Here is an 18,674-nt window from a genome sequence, read left to right as displayed (position 1 = left end):
TCCTTAAGCCTGAGGCCCCGCCCTTTCTGGCGGAGCCTGGCTCCAGCCCATGACTACATACAAAAATTCATAAAATGCCCCCCTTGCAAAAATTATTCCCCACCCAAGATTAAGGAGAATAATGTTTCTCCTGACTCCTTGTAACAGTCTTTTAGGTACTCAAAGGTTGAATATAGGCATAATATTGTAATGTTGCCATACATGACTAATTATACAGAATTGTGTGTACTGTACAGCAGTCAAGTAATCATCATTTTATGGGTACATAAACACAACAGTAAAAACAAAACAAAACTATGTCACAGAGTCTCAAGAGCCTGAGTCAGTTGATTTAGACTTGGTGGTCTAATAACAATAGTGTAGAACTTGGGTCTCAGGCGGGAGCCCAGACACAGTACTCGTCCTGTTTTGGGGAGGATCTCAAAGCTCTGGGCTTCAGCCCAAGCCTTCATATTCACACTCCAATTTTTAGCCCTGAAAGTCCAGGTTATCTGATCTGTGCCAGTCATAGTTTTGAATAAATCTACACTGCTATCAAAGTGGGGAAATTAACTTGAATTAAATTTTTAGATTTTAGTAATTGAACCAGATATAAAAAACCTATTTTGAATCCTTAATGTAAAGCTTTGCAAAGTCTTCCATGAAAGATCTTAAAATACACTTGTAAACTCTTTTCACTGTACAACTGAAGTGGGAGGGAATGATAGATTCTTCTATTTTAATTTCTCTTTAACATTTAGGTTTACATGGCTTAATATATGATAATAAAACTGAATCTCTGAGGACAATTAACATACTTGAAAGAATGAATGTTTATCAGGAAGTGTTTCTCAGCATTCTGTACAGGATTCTCCCCATTCAGGTAGGTATTTAATTATGACTTTAGTTAAATAGCTATGTATGGATACTTTGTGAAAGCTTCCCAGTGAATGACAGCCCTCATTTTGGCCAATTTCTAAGGATAAATATATTCCTGCTGGGTTTTTTTTAATCTATACAAATAAAAAGCCTTAGTTTTCAATTCAATCATACATGAACATAATAGGAAAACTAATTTTTAAAGGTTTAAGTGTTTGGAATTACCCATCTGTGGCTATCATTATGGATTTACACCTGCAAAAGGAACAAAACTCTCTATATTAATTTTAAATCTTTAAACAGTCTGGATACGTCTAGACTAAATGCTTCTTTCGAAAGAAGCTTTTTTGAAAGAATCTTTCAAAAAAAAGGCATTCTTCCTCGTAAAATGAGGTTTACTACTTTCAAAAAAACCACTGTGTTCTTTTGATTTAATTTTGAATAAACGTAGCGGCAGTCTAGAGGCAGGTGACTTTTTTTCGAAAAAAGGCCACTTTAAAAAAAACAACAACCCTGTAGTCTAGACATAGCCTCAGTGTGTGTACATATATGCTCTTGAAGTATTAAGAATCAGGATATTAAGATAGGTCTGGCCATGTCATGCTACTAGCTTGTAGGAAAATGGGGGAACACTCCTATCTTGCCTCCGTTCACTAGCAGAGCAAATGTAGCCTTCCTATTACATTCTCTCTTGCTACAGTTCACCTCATCCTTGGAGGTAAAGGGATATGAAGTTTCTTGCAGGAGAATTCCTTCCCTTGAGTGGACAGAGTATGTACCAAGCATCCTCTAGACCAGTGTTTCTCAGCCAGTGGTACGAATACCCTTAGGGGTACTCGAGAGAAGTCTGGGGGTACATCAACACAACTGAAATGTGAAGAAAACTGAATTTGTGTTTTAAGTTTTACAGATTTTTATTATTTTTATACTTTTTACACCCAAAAATTTCATCGCCCATCCAGCTACGATTAAGTTGTTTAAACAAATGTGTTGCAACAGTAGAAAAAAAATGTGTGTGCCTGAAAACTGTAGGTACTGAGGGAACTTATATATTTTTTAAAGGGGTACTTTATAAAAAAAGGTTGAGAAACACTGATTTAGACCACCATGAGAGTGTAAGATTGGACTTCAAACAGATAATTTTGAAAGTGTTTTCTCCATGGCCATATTATTATGACTATCAGTAAATCTACGTCTGGCACTTAATAGATTTTTGAATCACTGAGTCATAGAGATAAATGTATTTTTGAAAAAAGTATGGATTTTTTATCTTTTTACTTTTACATAGATTATTTGTATTGTAATGTTGCATAAGTGTAGAGACATTGCCTTTAAATTCACATTGTTATAAAATATTAGAAATAATTTAACTTCAGTTTTCTCTGTTTTACAGAAGTATTTAGATCCTGTTTATTTTTATATCTACACTTTGTTTGGACTTCAGGCACTTTATGTCATTGCTTTGTATGTGACCAGCTGGCTTCTTAGTGGAACATGGCTTTCAGGTTTGTTAGCGTCTTTCTGGTATATTACAAACAGGTAAGTGAATTTACATGTGACTCTTCTTACGTTTTTGTTTCTAACACAAGGTGAAGATGTATTAAATAGTCAGTTGCTAGAATTAAATTGGGTGTAAGAGAGAGTTTAGAATAGCAGAGGTGTGTCACTTTAGATCAACCAGATATTTAAAATCATTACAAATGATTACAAATAAGCTGAAGCTGCAAAGAATCAAAAGTTTGAGGAAACTAAGAATATGGCATGTCCACGTTCTTTTTGGACTCAGCTGAAGTGGGAGTGGAGCCACCTGTGCAGTTCCCAGATTATGTAGCCCTTCTGGGCCATCATCATACCCTCTCCCTATAAGTTAAATTACTCTATGAGGTGCAGTGATTTATACCAGATGCACCATAGCCCCAAGAATTTAGGGTGACCAGAACTTATGTCCTGAAAGCTCCCCTGAATTAAAGATTCTTTAAGGGATAAGATGGTGGTAAGGCAGTGCAAAGCAGCTAAAGTGAAGCTGGCTCTTGGACTTTCAGTTGTTTTCTGTAACTTAAATAAAGAAAATAAAAGCATAATGCCAATGCTGTCAAAGGTGTGCCAAAGTTATTTGAAATATTAATCAGCAGTTGTGATTACTGTAAAGGAGTTTGAACATAAGAATGACTATATTGAGTCGGACCAAAGGTCCATCTAGCCCAGTATTCTGTCCTCTGACAGTAGCCAATGTCAGATGCCCCAAAGGGAATAATCAGAACAGGTAATGATGAAATGATCCATCCACTGTTGCCCATTCCCAGCTTCTGACAAAGAGAAGCTAGGGACCATCCCTGCATATCCTGGCTAATAGTTATTTGTTACCCCAAATGTCACTGGAGACCACCCAGGGTTACACTCATATGGATTTATTAAATGAGGAATTAACAATCCACTACAGGGTTAAACTCAAGGGCTATGTCTACACTGGTGGGTTCTTGCGCAAGAATGGCCGTTCTTCCGCAGAGCGTCCACACTGCTCGCCCGCTCTTGCACAAGAAGATTGACAGTAAAGTGTGGGAAGAGAGGGCTGCTTGCACAAGAGCAATGCTCTTGTCTAACAAGTGTAAGCTCTCTTGCACAAGAGCTCTTGCGCAAGAGGGCAGTGTGGAGGGCGGGAGGGGTTTCTTGCGCAAGAAAGCCCTATGGCTAAAATGGCCATCAGAGCATTCTTGCGCAAGAGAGCGTTCACACTGCCATGGATGCTCTTGCGCAAAAGCACATGGCAGTGTGGACGTGTTCTTGTGCAATAGTTCTTGCACAAGAACCCTTGTGCAAGATGTTCTTGTGCAAGAACCTGCCAGTGTAGACCTAACCAAGGGGGTTGAGCAGTCATTGAATGCCACTATAGGAATAAACTGAATGGGATTGAGCTAACTCTCTCACACACACAAACACACACATTCATTCATGTCCTCAGGCACTCACACACTTACACAGGCAAAAGATTGCAGAGCTAGCCAAAGCATATTGACTCCGGAAGTTTGCCTCTAGCCATGGATCCCACTGGGGAGCTGGTCAGAAAGAGGGCTCTGCCATGTGCTCTCTCCTTTTATTGGAACTGGGCTGCTCCTGTCACTCACACACGGGTCCTTCCTCCAGATTCCTCACTGAGGAGCCTGCCCAGACCTCCCTCAGTTCTGGTTCTTTGTTTGCTTAGTAAAGCCTTGTATCTTTAATTAGTCACCTCCTGGCTTCATGTGTTTAGTCTTGCTGTTTCCTTCACCCCAAACACCTCCATTCACACACACAATCTTATCACAGGGTGGAATGCTGTTTAGAGCAAGTTATAAGCCAAATGGCTGATTTTTGCTTGTAAAGATTTTTGAGTCTGTACCTCCTAAACTCAAAACTCTGGTCATCTGAAGAAGTGGGCTGTGCCCACGAAAGCTCATGATACCATTTACATGTTTTGTTAGTCTAATAAAGTGCTACCAGACCATTTGTTGTTTTTTAAGTTTATCCTGTACTGACTTGGCCCCTAGTTTGAACTAGGGAGGCAAATGAAGCATACCAAAGTTGCAAATCAAGCACGGGATTTAAATATCCTGTGCTTGAGTAGCATAATTGCGGCCGGTCGCCATTTTAAAATGGCGGTCGCCCGATTTAACTTGCCGTGTGTAGACAAACCTTTCCCTCGAATTAACTGTTACTCCTCATTGCATATTTAAATCCCGCATTTGATTTGCAACTTTGGTATGCTTCATTTGCCTCCCTAATTCGAACTAGGGGGCAAGTGTAGACATACCCTAACTCGGATACCCCTTTAAGCTTCCGAAAGATTACAGAGTTGCAAAGCTCAACGATCACCAAGCTTATAGTAGGTTTCTGACCTTATAAAGCAAAGTGGCGGAGAGTTACAAAGCTCAACAATCTTACAACAAGGTGCAAAATTTAAAAAGCAAGGTAGCTGAAAGTTACAAAGAAACAAGTACAAAGCTTCAAAGCTCAATAGTTACAAAGATAGCTTGCAGAGCACAGCATCTGTCTGAGAACAATTTCCATCTTAACCATCAGTAATAAAGTGACTTGGGGCGTATCTAGACTACATGGAATGGTTGAAAGAAGATATGCAAATTTTGTGGGAATTTACATATCTTCTTCGAAAGAGGAGCTTTAGCAAGTGAAATTAATTAAGACGCGGCTTTTTCGGAGAACCGTCTCCTTTGTTGAAAAGCCGCTTTTCCTCAAAAAAGGAGGTTTGCGTGGCTTTTCAACAAAGGGGCAGGGAGAGGTTGCCCAAAAAGTTGCATCTTAATTACTTTCACTTTCGAAAGTTCTGCTTTCGAAAGTGCAATCAGAAGAAGATATGCAAATTCCATGGGAATTTGCATATCTTCTTTCCACCATTCTCTGTCGTCTAGATGAGCCCTTAGAAAACAACTGCCCCCCTTAAACGATGTACCACAGTAATGCAGTAAGCAGCAGGTTTTGTCATTCTCTAAGTCATATGTTGGCAGGGCCTTTCAGTTTAATGCATTTCCACAAAATTTGTGTGTAAATCAAGTAGTGGCTCGGGCGGAGGCTTTATGCAACATTATTGATGGACCTATCCTCCATGAATTTATGTTTGACTGTAAGCAAATCAGTTATAAAGTGTTTCCTTATACATATCTAGTTATAGTTAGTGCTGTAGAGGAGAAAGTAATTTTAAATTATATACAGTAGAACATATATTTAAGAGGTCAATGTTTTCCACATATGGAAGACTTGGAATGGACTTGTTTTCTCTCCAACGTTCTAATAAAGAGTTTAGAATAAAAGGATGTTACTTATCCAGATAAAATGACTACATGGGATAAATTTGGACAATTGGGGTACTCTGTCCAAAGGGTGCACGTCTAGCGTAATGGAATTGCTATTTGAAATAGTAGTGTCTTCCAGATAAGAAAGGTTCAGACAAACAAGTTATATTTTCAGTTTTAGGAAACACTTTCACTATATAAGGAGAAATAGACAGGGGATTATTTATGTTTGTCTGAGATTTTGGAGGTGACTGTGCTGAATGGTTGCCCTTGTCTTTGACAATAACACTTCTAGTGTCAGAATGTTTCAGGAAGGCCAAGAAGTCTCTTGCTGTCCAGTTCAATGGGATTCAGTCATGCTATTAATATAATGCATTTGAATTGCAGTGAGGATAATGACAGATATCTGTTCAACAATGCCTCCCGAAAACCAAACTGAGAAGAAATATATTACCGTAGATCTGGAAAGTCAACACTTTTTTCTTTAGATCACCATAACTCTGCTCTGTAAGGGTATGTCTGCACTGCATGCCTCTTTCAAGAGAGGAATGCAAATGCAGATGAACGAAATTCCAAGTGAAGCGCGGATTTGAATTTCCCACGCTTCATTTGCATAATCGCATCTGGACGCTTTTTCAAAATACCCTATGTCGAAAAAAGAAAAGCTGTGTAGAAAAGCTGTTATTTTGAAAGAAAACCCTTCTTTCGAAATAACCCTTAAATCTCATTTTATAAGGAGTAAGGGTTATTTAAAAGAAGGGTTTTCGTTCGAATTAACCGCGTCTACACAGTGTTTCTTTTTTTGAAATAGGGTATTTCAAAAAAGCGGCCGGACGCGATTATGAAAATGAAGCACAGGAAATTAAAATCTGCACTTCATTTGCAATTTTGTTCGTCTGCATTTGCATTCCTCTCTCGAAAGGGGAATGCAGTGTAGACATACCCTAAGAGGGGTTTGGCTCCACAGTAACGGCTATCTGTAAAAAAGGGGAGTTAAATATTCAAGAGGAAGATATTTTGGCCACAAAAAGAAATGAACTAATTCGTAAAACACTAGAACAGGAAGGCTCTTCTTGGCAAGTTTTCAGGGCTAGGGATGACAAGAAGATTCGCTAGTCAGCTACCTAAGAAACAATTTGCAAGAGCCTAGATATGATCAAAGTAATCTACTGGTAGTTTTCCAAATACAATTTCAATTTTAATTGAAATCTTTTTTTCAGGAGACTGGGTTTTGGTTGCATTTATGAATCTCTGTATTTGTTTTGTGCAGAATAGATACCACAAGAGTAGAATTCACCATTCCATTAAGAGAGAACTGGGCACTGCCATTCTTTGCCGTTCAGATAGCAGCAATCACATACCTGTTCAGATCTCATCTACAGCCTCTTCATGAAGTAAGTATTTCTAACTTATTTGATATAGCAAAACTAGTATCTGAAATGTCAGGAGAGCTACTGAAACATAAGTGTGTGCTTCAGATAACTAACGATAAATAAGGCTGAAAGCACTATTCTTAATTTTTACAGCCATGGAAATGTACAAGGCACTGTACAAATAGATGGTAGAAAAATTGTTAATCTGCTTCCCCCGCTGTGCCTCTGGCCAGCCCCACTTCCCCCAACCCCCTCCCAGGCAGCCAGTTCTCCCCCGCTTCTCCTCCCAATCTCCCTTGGCCAGCCCCACTGCCCGCGTCCAGCCCTCCTTCCGGCAGACACTTCTCCCCCCCCCCCCCACCCCCAACCTCGCGCCCCCCAGCAGCCCTGCTTCCACCAGCCCCCCAATCTCCCCAGTCCGCCTCGATTCCCCCATCCAGTGCTGCTTTTGGTGGCCGGCTCTCCCCTTCTCCTCCCTGGCCCTCCCCCCCTCCCCTCCCCCAGCTAGGACTCTTCCAGGAGCCGGAACATCCGGCTTCAGACTCCGCCCAGGCCGGCAGAGGGCTTGGGAGACCCGGCACCACATGGGCACTCTGGGAGCGTAGAACACCCCGGCAACCACTATGAGGCCCGGTATCGGGCCACAGCCCATAGTTTGGGAAACACTAGCCTAGTGAGATTGCGGAATCTCCATCACTGGAGATATTTAAGACCAGGTTAGACAGACACCTGTCAGGGGTGAGCTAGGACAACTCAACTTTGGAGCCCCAGGGGCCACGCTGATACTTACAGAACATGCTGAGGACCTCAACTTAAGTGTTGTTGCATATGCAAGCAAATATATACAAATACCTTCTCTCACACTGACAGGCATGAATACAAAGATTAAGGCAAGACTACACAACACAGGCCCCATTTAAGTCAGTTCTGCTGATATTAATACAATTCAATATTTATCTGATTTCTACCCATGTGACAGCACTTTTCATGAGCAATGATAGTCCAAGAATTTAACTACTAAAACACATATCAACAGAAGATCATTACACTGACTACTTTTTTGTTTCGGCTCCCACTCGCCGGCCACGTGTTGATCCCCACATAAACCCAATCTACACCGTGGGGCACAAACAAGCTGGCAGTGGGCAGCATACCAAGTTATTAATAAATATTTTATAAACCTTTACCTTTTTTCTCTGCTGCCATGTCTCCTCTCCTTGCTCCATCATCTTCCCTGGTGCCTGCTGCCCCCCAACTCCTTACCCTCCATTGCTGTCCTGACTCCTGCCCTTCTCACTGCCCTCAGCCCTCCTGCAACCTGCCCCCCTCCACTAGCCCTTTTCTCCCTCGTATGCCCACTCCTCCAGTAGCCCCACTCTGATCATGTGAGCTACCCCTCTTCTAACACCTCCCTCTACTCACCTGTCCTGCCTCTCTCCTCTGGTGCTTGTTCCTCCCTTGCAGGTGTCTGCCCTTCTGCTTCACCCCAGAATCCCCTGGCACCTGCACCTTTCCTTAGCCCCGCACCCTCCTGGTGCCTCCCCCTTCCCTCACTGCCCCTGCCCCCTTTACCCTCTTTTTCCCTGATATACACACCCCCTCACCACTCTCTGCCACATTCCCCTCCTGTCCCTCTTTGCCCTCACATATGCCTGGCTCCATCCCCACCTTTCTCATGCCCACCCCTTCTTTTAAGCCTTCTCCCGGCACCTCCCCCTCCAGCCGCCAATGCCCTTCCCCACTCTTCTCCCAGCATCACCCTGTCCCCCTTCCCACTGACATCTCCCCTCCTGCCCTTTCCCTCATTGTCTGCACTTGGCCCCCTGGCATTTGTCTCTCCTGCACCCTGTCCCTTGGTGTCTTCCCCTCCCCCTGCCCAAGCCCCTTCTACCCCTCCCCCTCCGCCCAAGCCCTTCCTCTCCCCCCCCCCGCCCCTGCCCAAGTCTCTTCCCTTCCCCCCCGCCGCCGCCACCTCCTCTCCTCTCCTCTCCTCCTCCCCCCGCCGCTGCCGCTGCCACACAAACCCGTTCCCTGCCTTCTGCCTTCCACGTTGCAGGGCCAGAGGCCCCACTCAGGCCCCAGAGCCAGAATCCGGGGGCAGCCCCTCAATGTGCCTCCGAGGAGTTTTAGAATCCTGGGCCGTGACATCACGTCATGCCCGGGCGTCCTCCCTGCCCACGTGCAACGCCGCACATTGGCAGAAGCAGCCGGCAAAGAGGAGCTGTGCACGGCAGGGATGGGCCAGGGTCCGCTCCAGGCAGAGCCAGGGGAGAGACCCAGCTCCACATATTGGTGGAGCTGGGCCCCCGACTCTGTAACTCGCCGGCACTTCCAGGTTCAGGGACGCGGGGCCTAATTCAACCGAATCGGCCTAAGGCCAGCCCTGCCGGCAGCCACCAGGCACACTGGGGCCCGGTATTTTTTTCCTGCGGCCCGGTATCAGGCCATGGCCCATAGTTTGGGAAACGCTGCATTTCTTGATGGAGATATGTAAGTTACATAACAACTTTCTCTTTTCAGAAACTAACACTTCTGGCAGTGTTTATATCAACCTTTCTCTTTAGCCTGACTTGGCAATTCAATCAGTTTATGATGCTGATGCAAGCATTGGTATTATTCATATTGGACTGTTTTGACATGCTTCCCACGACAAAGGTAATCATATTTCTGGTCGTGACCAGACTTTTTCTTTCTGAGTTTAATAGTGATATTGTTTTGAGATGTTCTTTTGCACAATGTTCTACATTTGAAATTAGCACATAATATGCAGTTCACTTTTGTGATGTGCTGTTAAATAACCACGATCAGTTTCAAAGAGGTAGCTATGTTAGTCTGTTTCAGTAAGAACAATGAGTAATCCTGTGGCACCTTAAAGAATAACAAAATTATTTAGACATAAGCTTTCCTGGGCTGGAAACCACTTGTTAGATTCATTAGGTGGAAACTTCAGTTTGGCAGATATATACACATGCAAAGATGGATGTGTTACATTACTATACAAAGGACCAGTGCTAAGGAGGTCAATTCAGGCAGGGTGAATGTGGCCTACTCCTCAAACTTCAAAAACAAACTTCAGCTGACACTCCTTGCCAGAGTGGCCTTTAACAGGGTTCAAAAAAGAACTAGATAAATTCATGGAGGTTAAGTCCATCAATGACTATTAACCACAGTGGGTAGGAATGGTGTCCTTAGCATCTGTTTGTCTGGAAATGGATGACAGGAGAGGGATCACATGATGATTGCCTGTTGTGATCGCTCCCTCTGGGGCATATGGCATTGGTCGCTGTTGGCAGACAGGATACTGGGCTAGATGGACCTTTGATCTGACCCAGTATGGCCGTTCTTATGTTCTGTGATCTCTTCGTTGCAGGTTACATGGGTCTACATTATACAATTAACAGGCATACTACTGGTCTGTGTTCTACAGTTCTTTAATTCCATGATTCTTGGATCTCTACTTATAAGTTTTAATGTATCTGTCTTACTAGCAAGAACATTTCAGGTATGTGCTCAAAACCTTTTTTAAAAAATAGTAAGCTAGCAGTATGACCAATTTAAAAGTAGTTCATTTTTTAGAGAAATCTTTCTCCTTCCTCAGCACTTTATGTCTGGCCATACCAAAAGAAGGACAAGAGACCTTTGACAGGGGTTCAATCAGGCCACAATTTTATTATTAGATGTCTGAAACTACCCAGCAGACTACCCCTGTTTATTCTGGAAATACCACCAGTTCCTCCTTTTTTCATACAGGTCCCTTCAGAAAATCCATTCCTAGTACCTTACCATCCATCTGCCATCATAGGAGGGTGAAGGTGGTCTATAAGAATGGGAGGTTGTCTCTGTGACGTACCAATCATAGTAGTCCCCCATTACCCCCTTCTTTCCTTTAAGTCATACCTTTCCTATAGAGCAGGGATGGGCAAAAGGGCCTGCGGATGGGGGAGTCCACAAAGTCTCCTCCCCAACCCGGGGCGCAAGGCACTTTGGCTATGTCTAGACTACAAGATTTTTTCAAAAAAAGTAGCCTTTTTTTGAAAAAACTTCACCTGCGTCTAGACTGCCGTCGCGTTCTTTCAAAATTAAATCGAAAGAACTTTGACAGCGGTGAACTTTCAAAAAAAGGCATTCTGGAACGCAAACACGGCTTTTTCGAAAGAGAGTGTCCAGATTGGCTGGGTGCTGGGTGGATCACTTTTTCGAAAGTCTTGTGACAGTCTAGACGATCTCTTTTGAAAGAGGCTTGTAGTCTAGATGTACCCTTAGAGTCAGCCACCAGGGTTAACTCTAAGCACCATGCACCAGAGACTTTGCGCTCTCTCCTTGCCTCCAGGCCAGTCAGGGGAAGGGGCATGCGGGAGTTTGGCTCTAAGCACCGTGCACCCCTTGCAGGATGGGGACAAGGAGGGAAGAGAATTTTACGTGCCCCCCTCCCTGCCCCGAGGCCCTGATTAACCTGGGGTAAAGGGGAGCACGCAGACTCCCCTCCCACCCTGAAAGGGGCACACAGTGCTTAGAATCAACCACCAGTTGTTAAGCACGGCACCTCTTTCCAGGGTGGGGGTAGAGAGTGAGAGACTTCCCATGCTTCCCCCACCCAGGTCTTGATTGGGGCTCGGGCATCTACAGGGAATAGCTGGCGGTTCTGTCTGGGTGGAGACAGGAGGAAAAACTTCACAGCTCTCTCAATCAGGGTCTTGTGGGTGGGAAAGCATGGAAGTGTCCTGGCCCTGCCCTTTCTACCCAAGGCCCTGCCCTTTCCAGGGTAGCCCAGGACCAATTCAAAAATTTCTGCAGTGGCCCTCTCGTCTAAAATGATTGCCCACACCTGCTATAGAATATCTGCACTGTACATTCACCATAAAGGGGCATAGCAATTAGCTTGGCTGCCTCCTGCCCGCAAACACAGTCGGGTTTCCACATATCTCTTATTGCTCCCCTTTTATATCAGTAAAAACAAATGGACTCCAAAGCTTTACAGGGGAACCCTCATCCTCCATTAATAATTTGATGATGCAGGATGCTTATGCTGCCTCTTTTACAGCTAGCATTGCTAGGGGATGAGCCAGCAACTATGCTTACCCTCTTGCAGCAGTTTTCATCCTCCCACTTCCTAGCCATAAAGCACAGTTGCCTTCATTTGACCAGCCAGCCAAATGCCTCTCCTGCTTTAAGGTGCAGGGTGGTCATTTTCAACAGACTATTACAGATGGTTATAGGACAGAGTAAAGACTCAGTGATTACCCTTACTCACTGGTAATTAACTGACACCTCCCAAACTGTAATATTTTTAGATGTATCAGTAGTGTCACTGTTCTGTACTTGATATTAATATATACAGATGTTCAAGCAGAGACCCTCATCTTGCAAGGCTTTTATTGGACAGAGAGTCTCATTGATTTCAGTAGGACTCAGACTGGATCCTTAACTCCATGCTGTCAGAATACTTTGTAGAAGGAGGCTGAAGTCAAACCAGTTGTCCAATTAGAGAATCACTGTTCTTGACTCATCATTCTGTGTGGTATTATGAGACCCAAACAATATCTGCTCCCATCCCATACTGCCTGTGAATTGAATGAGGGGCATTGTAAATCTGGAACTTTAAATTGGGAGATTACCCAGAAGGCCATGTAGTCTATCTGATACTCATGCTGAATTAAGAGCACTTCCATTGCTTCATTGGCATACTAAAAAAGTACTGATTTCCCCAGCAAACTGAAGGATACACATGGTGCTTGAGGTCAGACTCAATCTACATCTCTGAGGAAATGCTGAGTTTGGGAAAACAGATGAGCACAAAGAGGCCTCCTCAGAGAGGATCCAGAAAATCTACTTGGCTATCCACAGAACTCAGCCAAGTCATTGAGGTTAAAGTAGCTTTTTGCTACAATGAGTGTACCTATGGTCCTACTCCTGTGTAGAAGTCTATACAATTTTAGACATGTGGTTGCAGTTAATTGCTCACTTGCATTAAGCTATTGCCATCATAGTTTTTGTTCACATTTAAATAAACCAGTTACAGTAATTCCTCATTTAACACTATAGATGTGTTTCAGAAAATGATCGTATTAAGTGAAAACGTGTTATGTGGGGTCAATTTTCCCATTGAAAATAATGGAAAAGGTGGGGGTTGTGTTTCAAGTGGTGGTGTCTGTTGGGACTAGGACATAAGGTTGGGGGAGAAAGGGGACTGGGTTACAGTAGGGAGGGGAAGTGTTTGGATCTGGGGAAGGGAAAGGAAGGGCGATTGGGTTAGGAGTATGCCCCTGTGACAGGTCTGCCGGAACCCGCACTGCGTCCGGTGAGGGTGGGGGTCGCTGGGGAACGGCACGGCGAGCGGCGAACCCTCTGCTGCTTTGCAAGGGAAGCCCCACGCAGGCACCAGCACTGGGCTGGCTGGGGAAATCGTGTTATTCTGGGGACGGTTGTGTAATTCAAAAAATATTCCCTAAAAAAAAATCGTGCTATCACAAAAACATGGTAGCCAGGCACATGTTAAGTGAGGAATTACTGTATTTCAAGTGGCTTATTTTATCTCTTGTTCCAGATATATAAAAATACAAAATCTTTTTTGTTTTAAAAGACTAAACTACTAATCTGTTTAATTTATAGAAAAACATGAAAATAGGATGCTTACTTAATAGACTTGGGAAACTTTTCTTCCATGTACTCATGGTGTTATGTTTGACTTTTCTAGTTAATAACTTCATTAAGGTATGTAAATACTAAGTTTTCTATATACGTAAAGTTAGGAATTTGATAAATATACTACAGAAAATTGCTCACACTGTGTAAGTGATATGATTTTGCTGCATTTAAACTAACAGTACATTTTAGGAGCTGAAGAGATTGAGGTTCTGATTTTTTTTTGTCCAAGAATATTTTTAATCTCTTTTTCTGGAACCCTCTGATCACAAGTTGACCCCGTTCCTGCAGTCGCTTACACATATATTTACTTGCATAACTTTACTATTACTTCCATGGGAAGAATATTGCTTTACAGCAGTGTTTCTCAAAGTGGGCCATGGGCCTGCTTTGGGAAAGCTGCTAGCAGGCCCACAACACTTTGTTTACCTAAATGGTCCATAGATGCTCTTGTGTAACTTGCAGATCTTTTCATCCATTTCTGTTAGACTCAAATAGATTTTAAAAGTCCAGTTCTACTCCAAAAAATTACTATATAAAAAGACAGATTCTTACTCATTTCTGCTCTTTGTGTATACAGAGACAAATCTATACATTTTAAAACTAGGAAAAAGACATCCTTATTGTTACATTCTCCTGTTAGTACTGTGCAGCTATGGAAGTATGACCTGGATTCTAGTCCTTATGTATCAACAGTTTGGTAGGTTTTGATCTACTGTGCAAGCAATGGGTTTGAAGCACTAGAATTTCAAAGGACACTTATGGTAGGGTATAAGAAAAGTCAGTGATGTTACATAAACCTACTTGATTGCATAGCATGTATTTTGTTATTAGTGAAGATGCTTAAAAACAAAAAAGAATCCAAGTTGACTCGGACCACAAACTGAGGTTTTAAGAATCAGAGTTAGAAGAATAACTGGGAAACTGAACACAATACAAAAAGTATCAAAAGACAAACGTTAAATATCACAATACCATTTTTGAAAAGTTTACAGTAGAACTACAGCTGAACAATTGTGAATTATTTCACACGTCAATTTTTATATATAAAATCTTTAATAAAAGCTTTATTCTAATTTCTAGCAGAAAAATGTAATTTTATTTTCTTCCCCAATAGAAGATGCTTAATCTTGAGTCAGATGAACATATATTTAAATTCCTGAAAGCAAAATTTGGATTTGGAGCAACAAGGTAGGATATCAGTTAATTTGAAAAAAATCAGTTTTATTGCATTATATCAACTCATTGTCAAAATTAGACCTACAAGTTAACATTTATTTCACGTCTTTGTTGCAAATAATAAATGTGAAATATGACCAAGAGATAGAATTCTTCACCTATCTGCATAGTTTCATGATTTCATCAGTACAGTGAGGAAACTATTACTCTTCCAGATGGCAACCAGTTATAAAATCTATCATGTGACTGCTTTTATTCCTCTCTCTTTAGAGATTTTGATGCTAACTTATACCTCTGTGAAGAAGCATTCGGTCTGCTGCCATTTAATACTTTTGCAAGACTCTCAGATACATTACTTTTTTATGCCTACTTATTTGTTCTCCTACTTATGGCAATAGCAGCTTCTGTTGTTGCTTTTCAGAATCTCAGGTACCGTATGTTTCAAAACTATATTTTCATGAATTTTAATTCAGTAAGCTAAATAACATGGGTGAACACAGCAGTGTACAGTACGTTTTCCTGTACAAGTAGTAGACAGACACTGAAGAGGTATTTTTTACAACCCAAGACAAAGTAAATTACTTCCTATCCAAAGTTCAGAATGTAAAATGTATGATAAGATTTTTCTGTAATCAGGCTTTGTGGAACCTCAAACTATTTTACTATCACAAAAGTCATTTATTACCTATTACAAAAGATAAGTGTCTCTTATTCATTCCAGTCCCTCTCTGCAAAGCAGCTGGAGAATTACCAGAATGCCTCCACTTGAGGATTGTGCCAGCATGGAGAAATTCCCATTTGTCAAAGCCTAGGCTATGTTAATTCACCCCGTTACTAGCACAGGGATAGAAGGGACATGTCTGCTGCATTCCAGCACGTTTCAATTTGTGACCAGCCCCACTGTTATTTTAATATAATGCAGACTCAGTGTAGAACTGGCCCAGAATGAAGGAGCTGCAGTCAACTCCTCTGTAATACTGGCATACTTGGGTGCAGCTTGAGGTTCTGGAATATAAATTTTGTCTCCCACCAAAACAACTCAACTAAATGGTAAATTTTATATTAGTAATCAATTTTTTCATATGAATTTGCTTTTATATTTTCATGATTCACATGATAGTGTATTGTGAATAAGTTCACTAGCATTTTTATTTTAATGTTCGTTTGAACTCATAACCAGTACCCAGAGATGAAAACAGAACACCTGACATTGTAGTGCAATTACTGCAGTTGTCATCGTCATCTTCAAGTGAAATATTTGAATATGGTTTTAAGAATGAAAATTTAATTAGTACTAACATAATGAGCTTTAGTCTTTATGACATCAAGAGGTTAAAATAATTTTAAACTGTGTGCAGATGTGCAGTTGTAAAATAATGTATTGTTAAGCTTAGCACAGCACTGATTTTTCATTTGCTTGTTTATTTAGTGGTTCAGCTAATGTCCACTCCATTGATAAAATGGAAATCTGCACAATGATACTGAAGCCTGGAGCTGCCTATAACTTAATGCACACAATTCTGTTTGGATGCCTAGCTTTAAGCACAATGAGGTATTTTTTTAAAAATCATTATTGTTTCTGCAAGCTTTTGAATCTTGAATATCTAGCATACTAATCATAACTTCATGCATCCCTCTGCTTTTCTCATTCAAAATACAGGCAGTCCCCGAGTTACGCGGATCCGACTTATGTCGGATCCGCACTTACAAACGGGGCTCTTCTCGCCCCAGAACTCGCGGGCGGCGGGACCACCCAGACGCGCAGTGGTCCCGCCACCGCGTCCTCCGGGGCGAGAAAAGCTGCTCCGGGTGTCCCCGGTCTGCTGGGGGGGTCCAGCTTTGCTCCGGAGCAAAGGTCCAAGGCTTTGCTCCGGGTGTCCCTGGTCTGCTCGGGGTGTCCCTGGTCTGCTGGGAGGGGTCCCCAGCAGACCAGGGACACCCGGAGCAAAGCCTTGGAAGCGCGGGACCCCGCCGCCTCTGCGGCTTTGCTCCGGGTCTCCCTGGTCTGCTGGGGACCCCTCCCAGCAGACCAGGGACACCCCGAGCAGACCTATAGTCCCTATCTTGTACGTAACCCGGGGACTGCCTGTATACAAAGTAAATATTAAACTCTAAAAAGTTTGAAAATAATTTTTCTTACTTCACTTATATGTAAATGTATTATAGATTAAAATATTCAATTGGTTTATGACTGTGATAGAATGTACTTTCACCAATGTTTACCTATAAAAAAAATTTTCAAGCCCACTTAGTGACATCATTCCCCATAGCTCTATATGATTAATTAAAACTTGCTTATCTTACAGAATGAAGTACCTTTGGACATCCCATATGTGTGTATTTGCTTCTTTTGGTTTATGCAGTACTGAAGTTTGGGGATTTGTTCTGAAATCTGTTCGTCTCTACACACCACAGCGGGTTAGAGCTATATTTCTTATCATAATATTTGAAATTCTGTATTTTCCCACAATCAGACAAATAAAGCTTCAGCTTTTTAAAGGTAGATATGAAGTGAATCAAATTTTTTTACGTCTCTCTGAGTATATAAGTCTCAGAGGGGTAGCCATGCTAGTCTGCAACTTTCAAAACGTCCTGGGGCACCTTAGGGTATGTCTGCACGCACAGCTATTTCTAAATAAGCTATTCGAGAATAGTTATTCTGATATAGCTTATTTCAAAATAGCACGTCTACACTGCAGGGAAGCCTCAAAATTAATCCGAGGTAGGCTTCCCTAATGTAGATGTGCTATCTCAATTTAGAACCCCAAGAGGCACTGGGAGGGAATAACTTAGAATGGCCATGATGAGGGACTATTTTGAAATAGCAGCAGTGGAGCGTCTACACACACCTTATTTTGAAATAGGTATTTTGGAATAGTCATTATTCCTCGTAGAATGAAGTTTACAGATTCGGAATAAGCCGTCCGTTATTTTGAAATGATTTCAAAATAACAGAATGACTCTGTAGATGCACACATTGTTATTTCGAAATAATGCTAGTTATCTCAAAATAACAGTGTAGTGTAGATGCACCATAGTGTAGAATATATATATATATATATATATATATATATATATATAGTATCATGAGCTTTTTGGGGCAAAACCCACTTCAGATGAGGAATTGGGTTTTGCCCAATAAAGCTCATGATGATAGATAGATAGATAGATAGATAGATAGATAGATAGATAGATAGATAGATAGATAGATAGATAGATAGATAGATAGATAGATAATTCTAAAATATTTTCCTGGGGTTTCATATTTTAAGCAGTGCCATTTGAATGCACTAGGTGGCAATATAGAAGAAGTTGTGAAGACTAGTAACACCTCGACTAAATAAAAATCAGAACTTTTTAGAATTAATCAGCAATTTGAACAAAGACTTACAATTTGTTTATTATCCTCTATGGATGATTTTTTGCCCTTAATGGAAGACTAGGGGACTGCGTCCCCCACTCACTACACTTGCCAACCACCCTCTCACAGGGTTAAGCAACCGGGGACGGCTGGGCTTCAACTGCACCAGACTGGGCCCCTTCTTCCCCCCGCCCTAGCTGCACCAGTCTGGCCCCTTTCTCCCGCACGGCCCCCCGGCTGTGCCAGCCGCCCCCAGCCACGCAGCCCAGGCCCTTTTTCCTCCCTTGCCCCCATCCCTGGCTGTACCAGCCCAGGCCCTTTCTCATCTACCCCCCGCTCCCCCCACCCGCCTCCAGCCACATCAGCCCAGGCACTTTCTCCTCTCCCCCAATTCGCACCTGCCCAGGCCCTTTCTCCTTTCTCCACCTGCAACCTAACTCTAACCCCCCTTCAACCAACCGAGGCTGCACCAGGCCC

At 42.3% G+C, this 18,674-nt stretch overlaps 1 protein-coding gene across 11 annotated transcripts in view; it reads left to right on the top strand.

The window, feature by feature from the left end:
• Positions 1-18,674, top strand: part of DPY19L3 (dpy-19 like C-mannosyltransferase 3) — an 84,755-nt gene that overhangs the window by 41,302 nt on the left and 24,779 nt on the right. For 8 of the 11 annotated variants that reach the window (XR_012906692.1, XR_012906693.1, XM_075940146.1 and 5 more), the window contains 10 exons: positions 741-862; positions 2,252-2,397; positions 6,913-7,036; positions 9,536-9,670; positions 10,386-10,517; positions 13,625-13,726; positions 14,775-14,848; positions 15,107-15,265; positions 16,266-16,388; positions 17,143-17,254. Coding sequence is in view for 9 of the 11 variants with exons in the window: in XM_075940146.1 (XP_075796261.1) it covers positions 741-862; positions 2,252-2,397; positions 6,913-7,036; positions 9,536-9,670; positions 10,386-10,517; positions 13,625-13,726; positions 14,775-14,848; positions 15,107-15,265; positions 16,266-16,388; positions 17,143-17,254 (1,229 nt within the window). In the remaining 2 variants the exon portion in view is untranslated. The remainder of the gene's footprint in view (positions 1-740; positions 863-2,251; positions 2,398-6,912; positions 7,037-9,535; positions 9,671-10,385; positions 10,518-13,624; positions 13,727-14,774; positions 14,849-15,106; positions 15,266-16,265; positions 16,389-17,142; positions 17,255-18,674) is intronic. The other 3 variants (XM_075940147.1, XM_075940148.1, XM_075940149.1) reach the window with 3 other exon arrangements.

The sequence above is a fragment of the Pelodiscus sinensis genome, chromosome 12 (genome assembly GCF_049634645.1).
Source record: "Pelodiscus sinensis isolate JC-2024 chromosome 12, ASM4963464v1, whole genome shotgun sequence".
NCBI lineage: Eukaryota > Metazoa > Chordata > Testudines > Trionychidae > Pelodiscus > Pelodiscus sinensis.
This window is presented reverse-complemented; position numbering and strand designations above follow the sequence as displayed.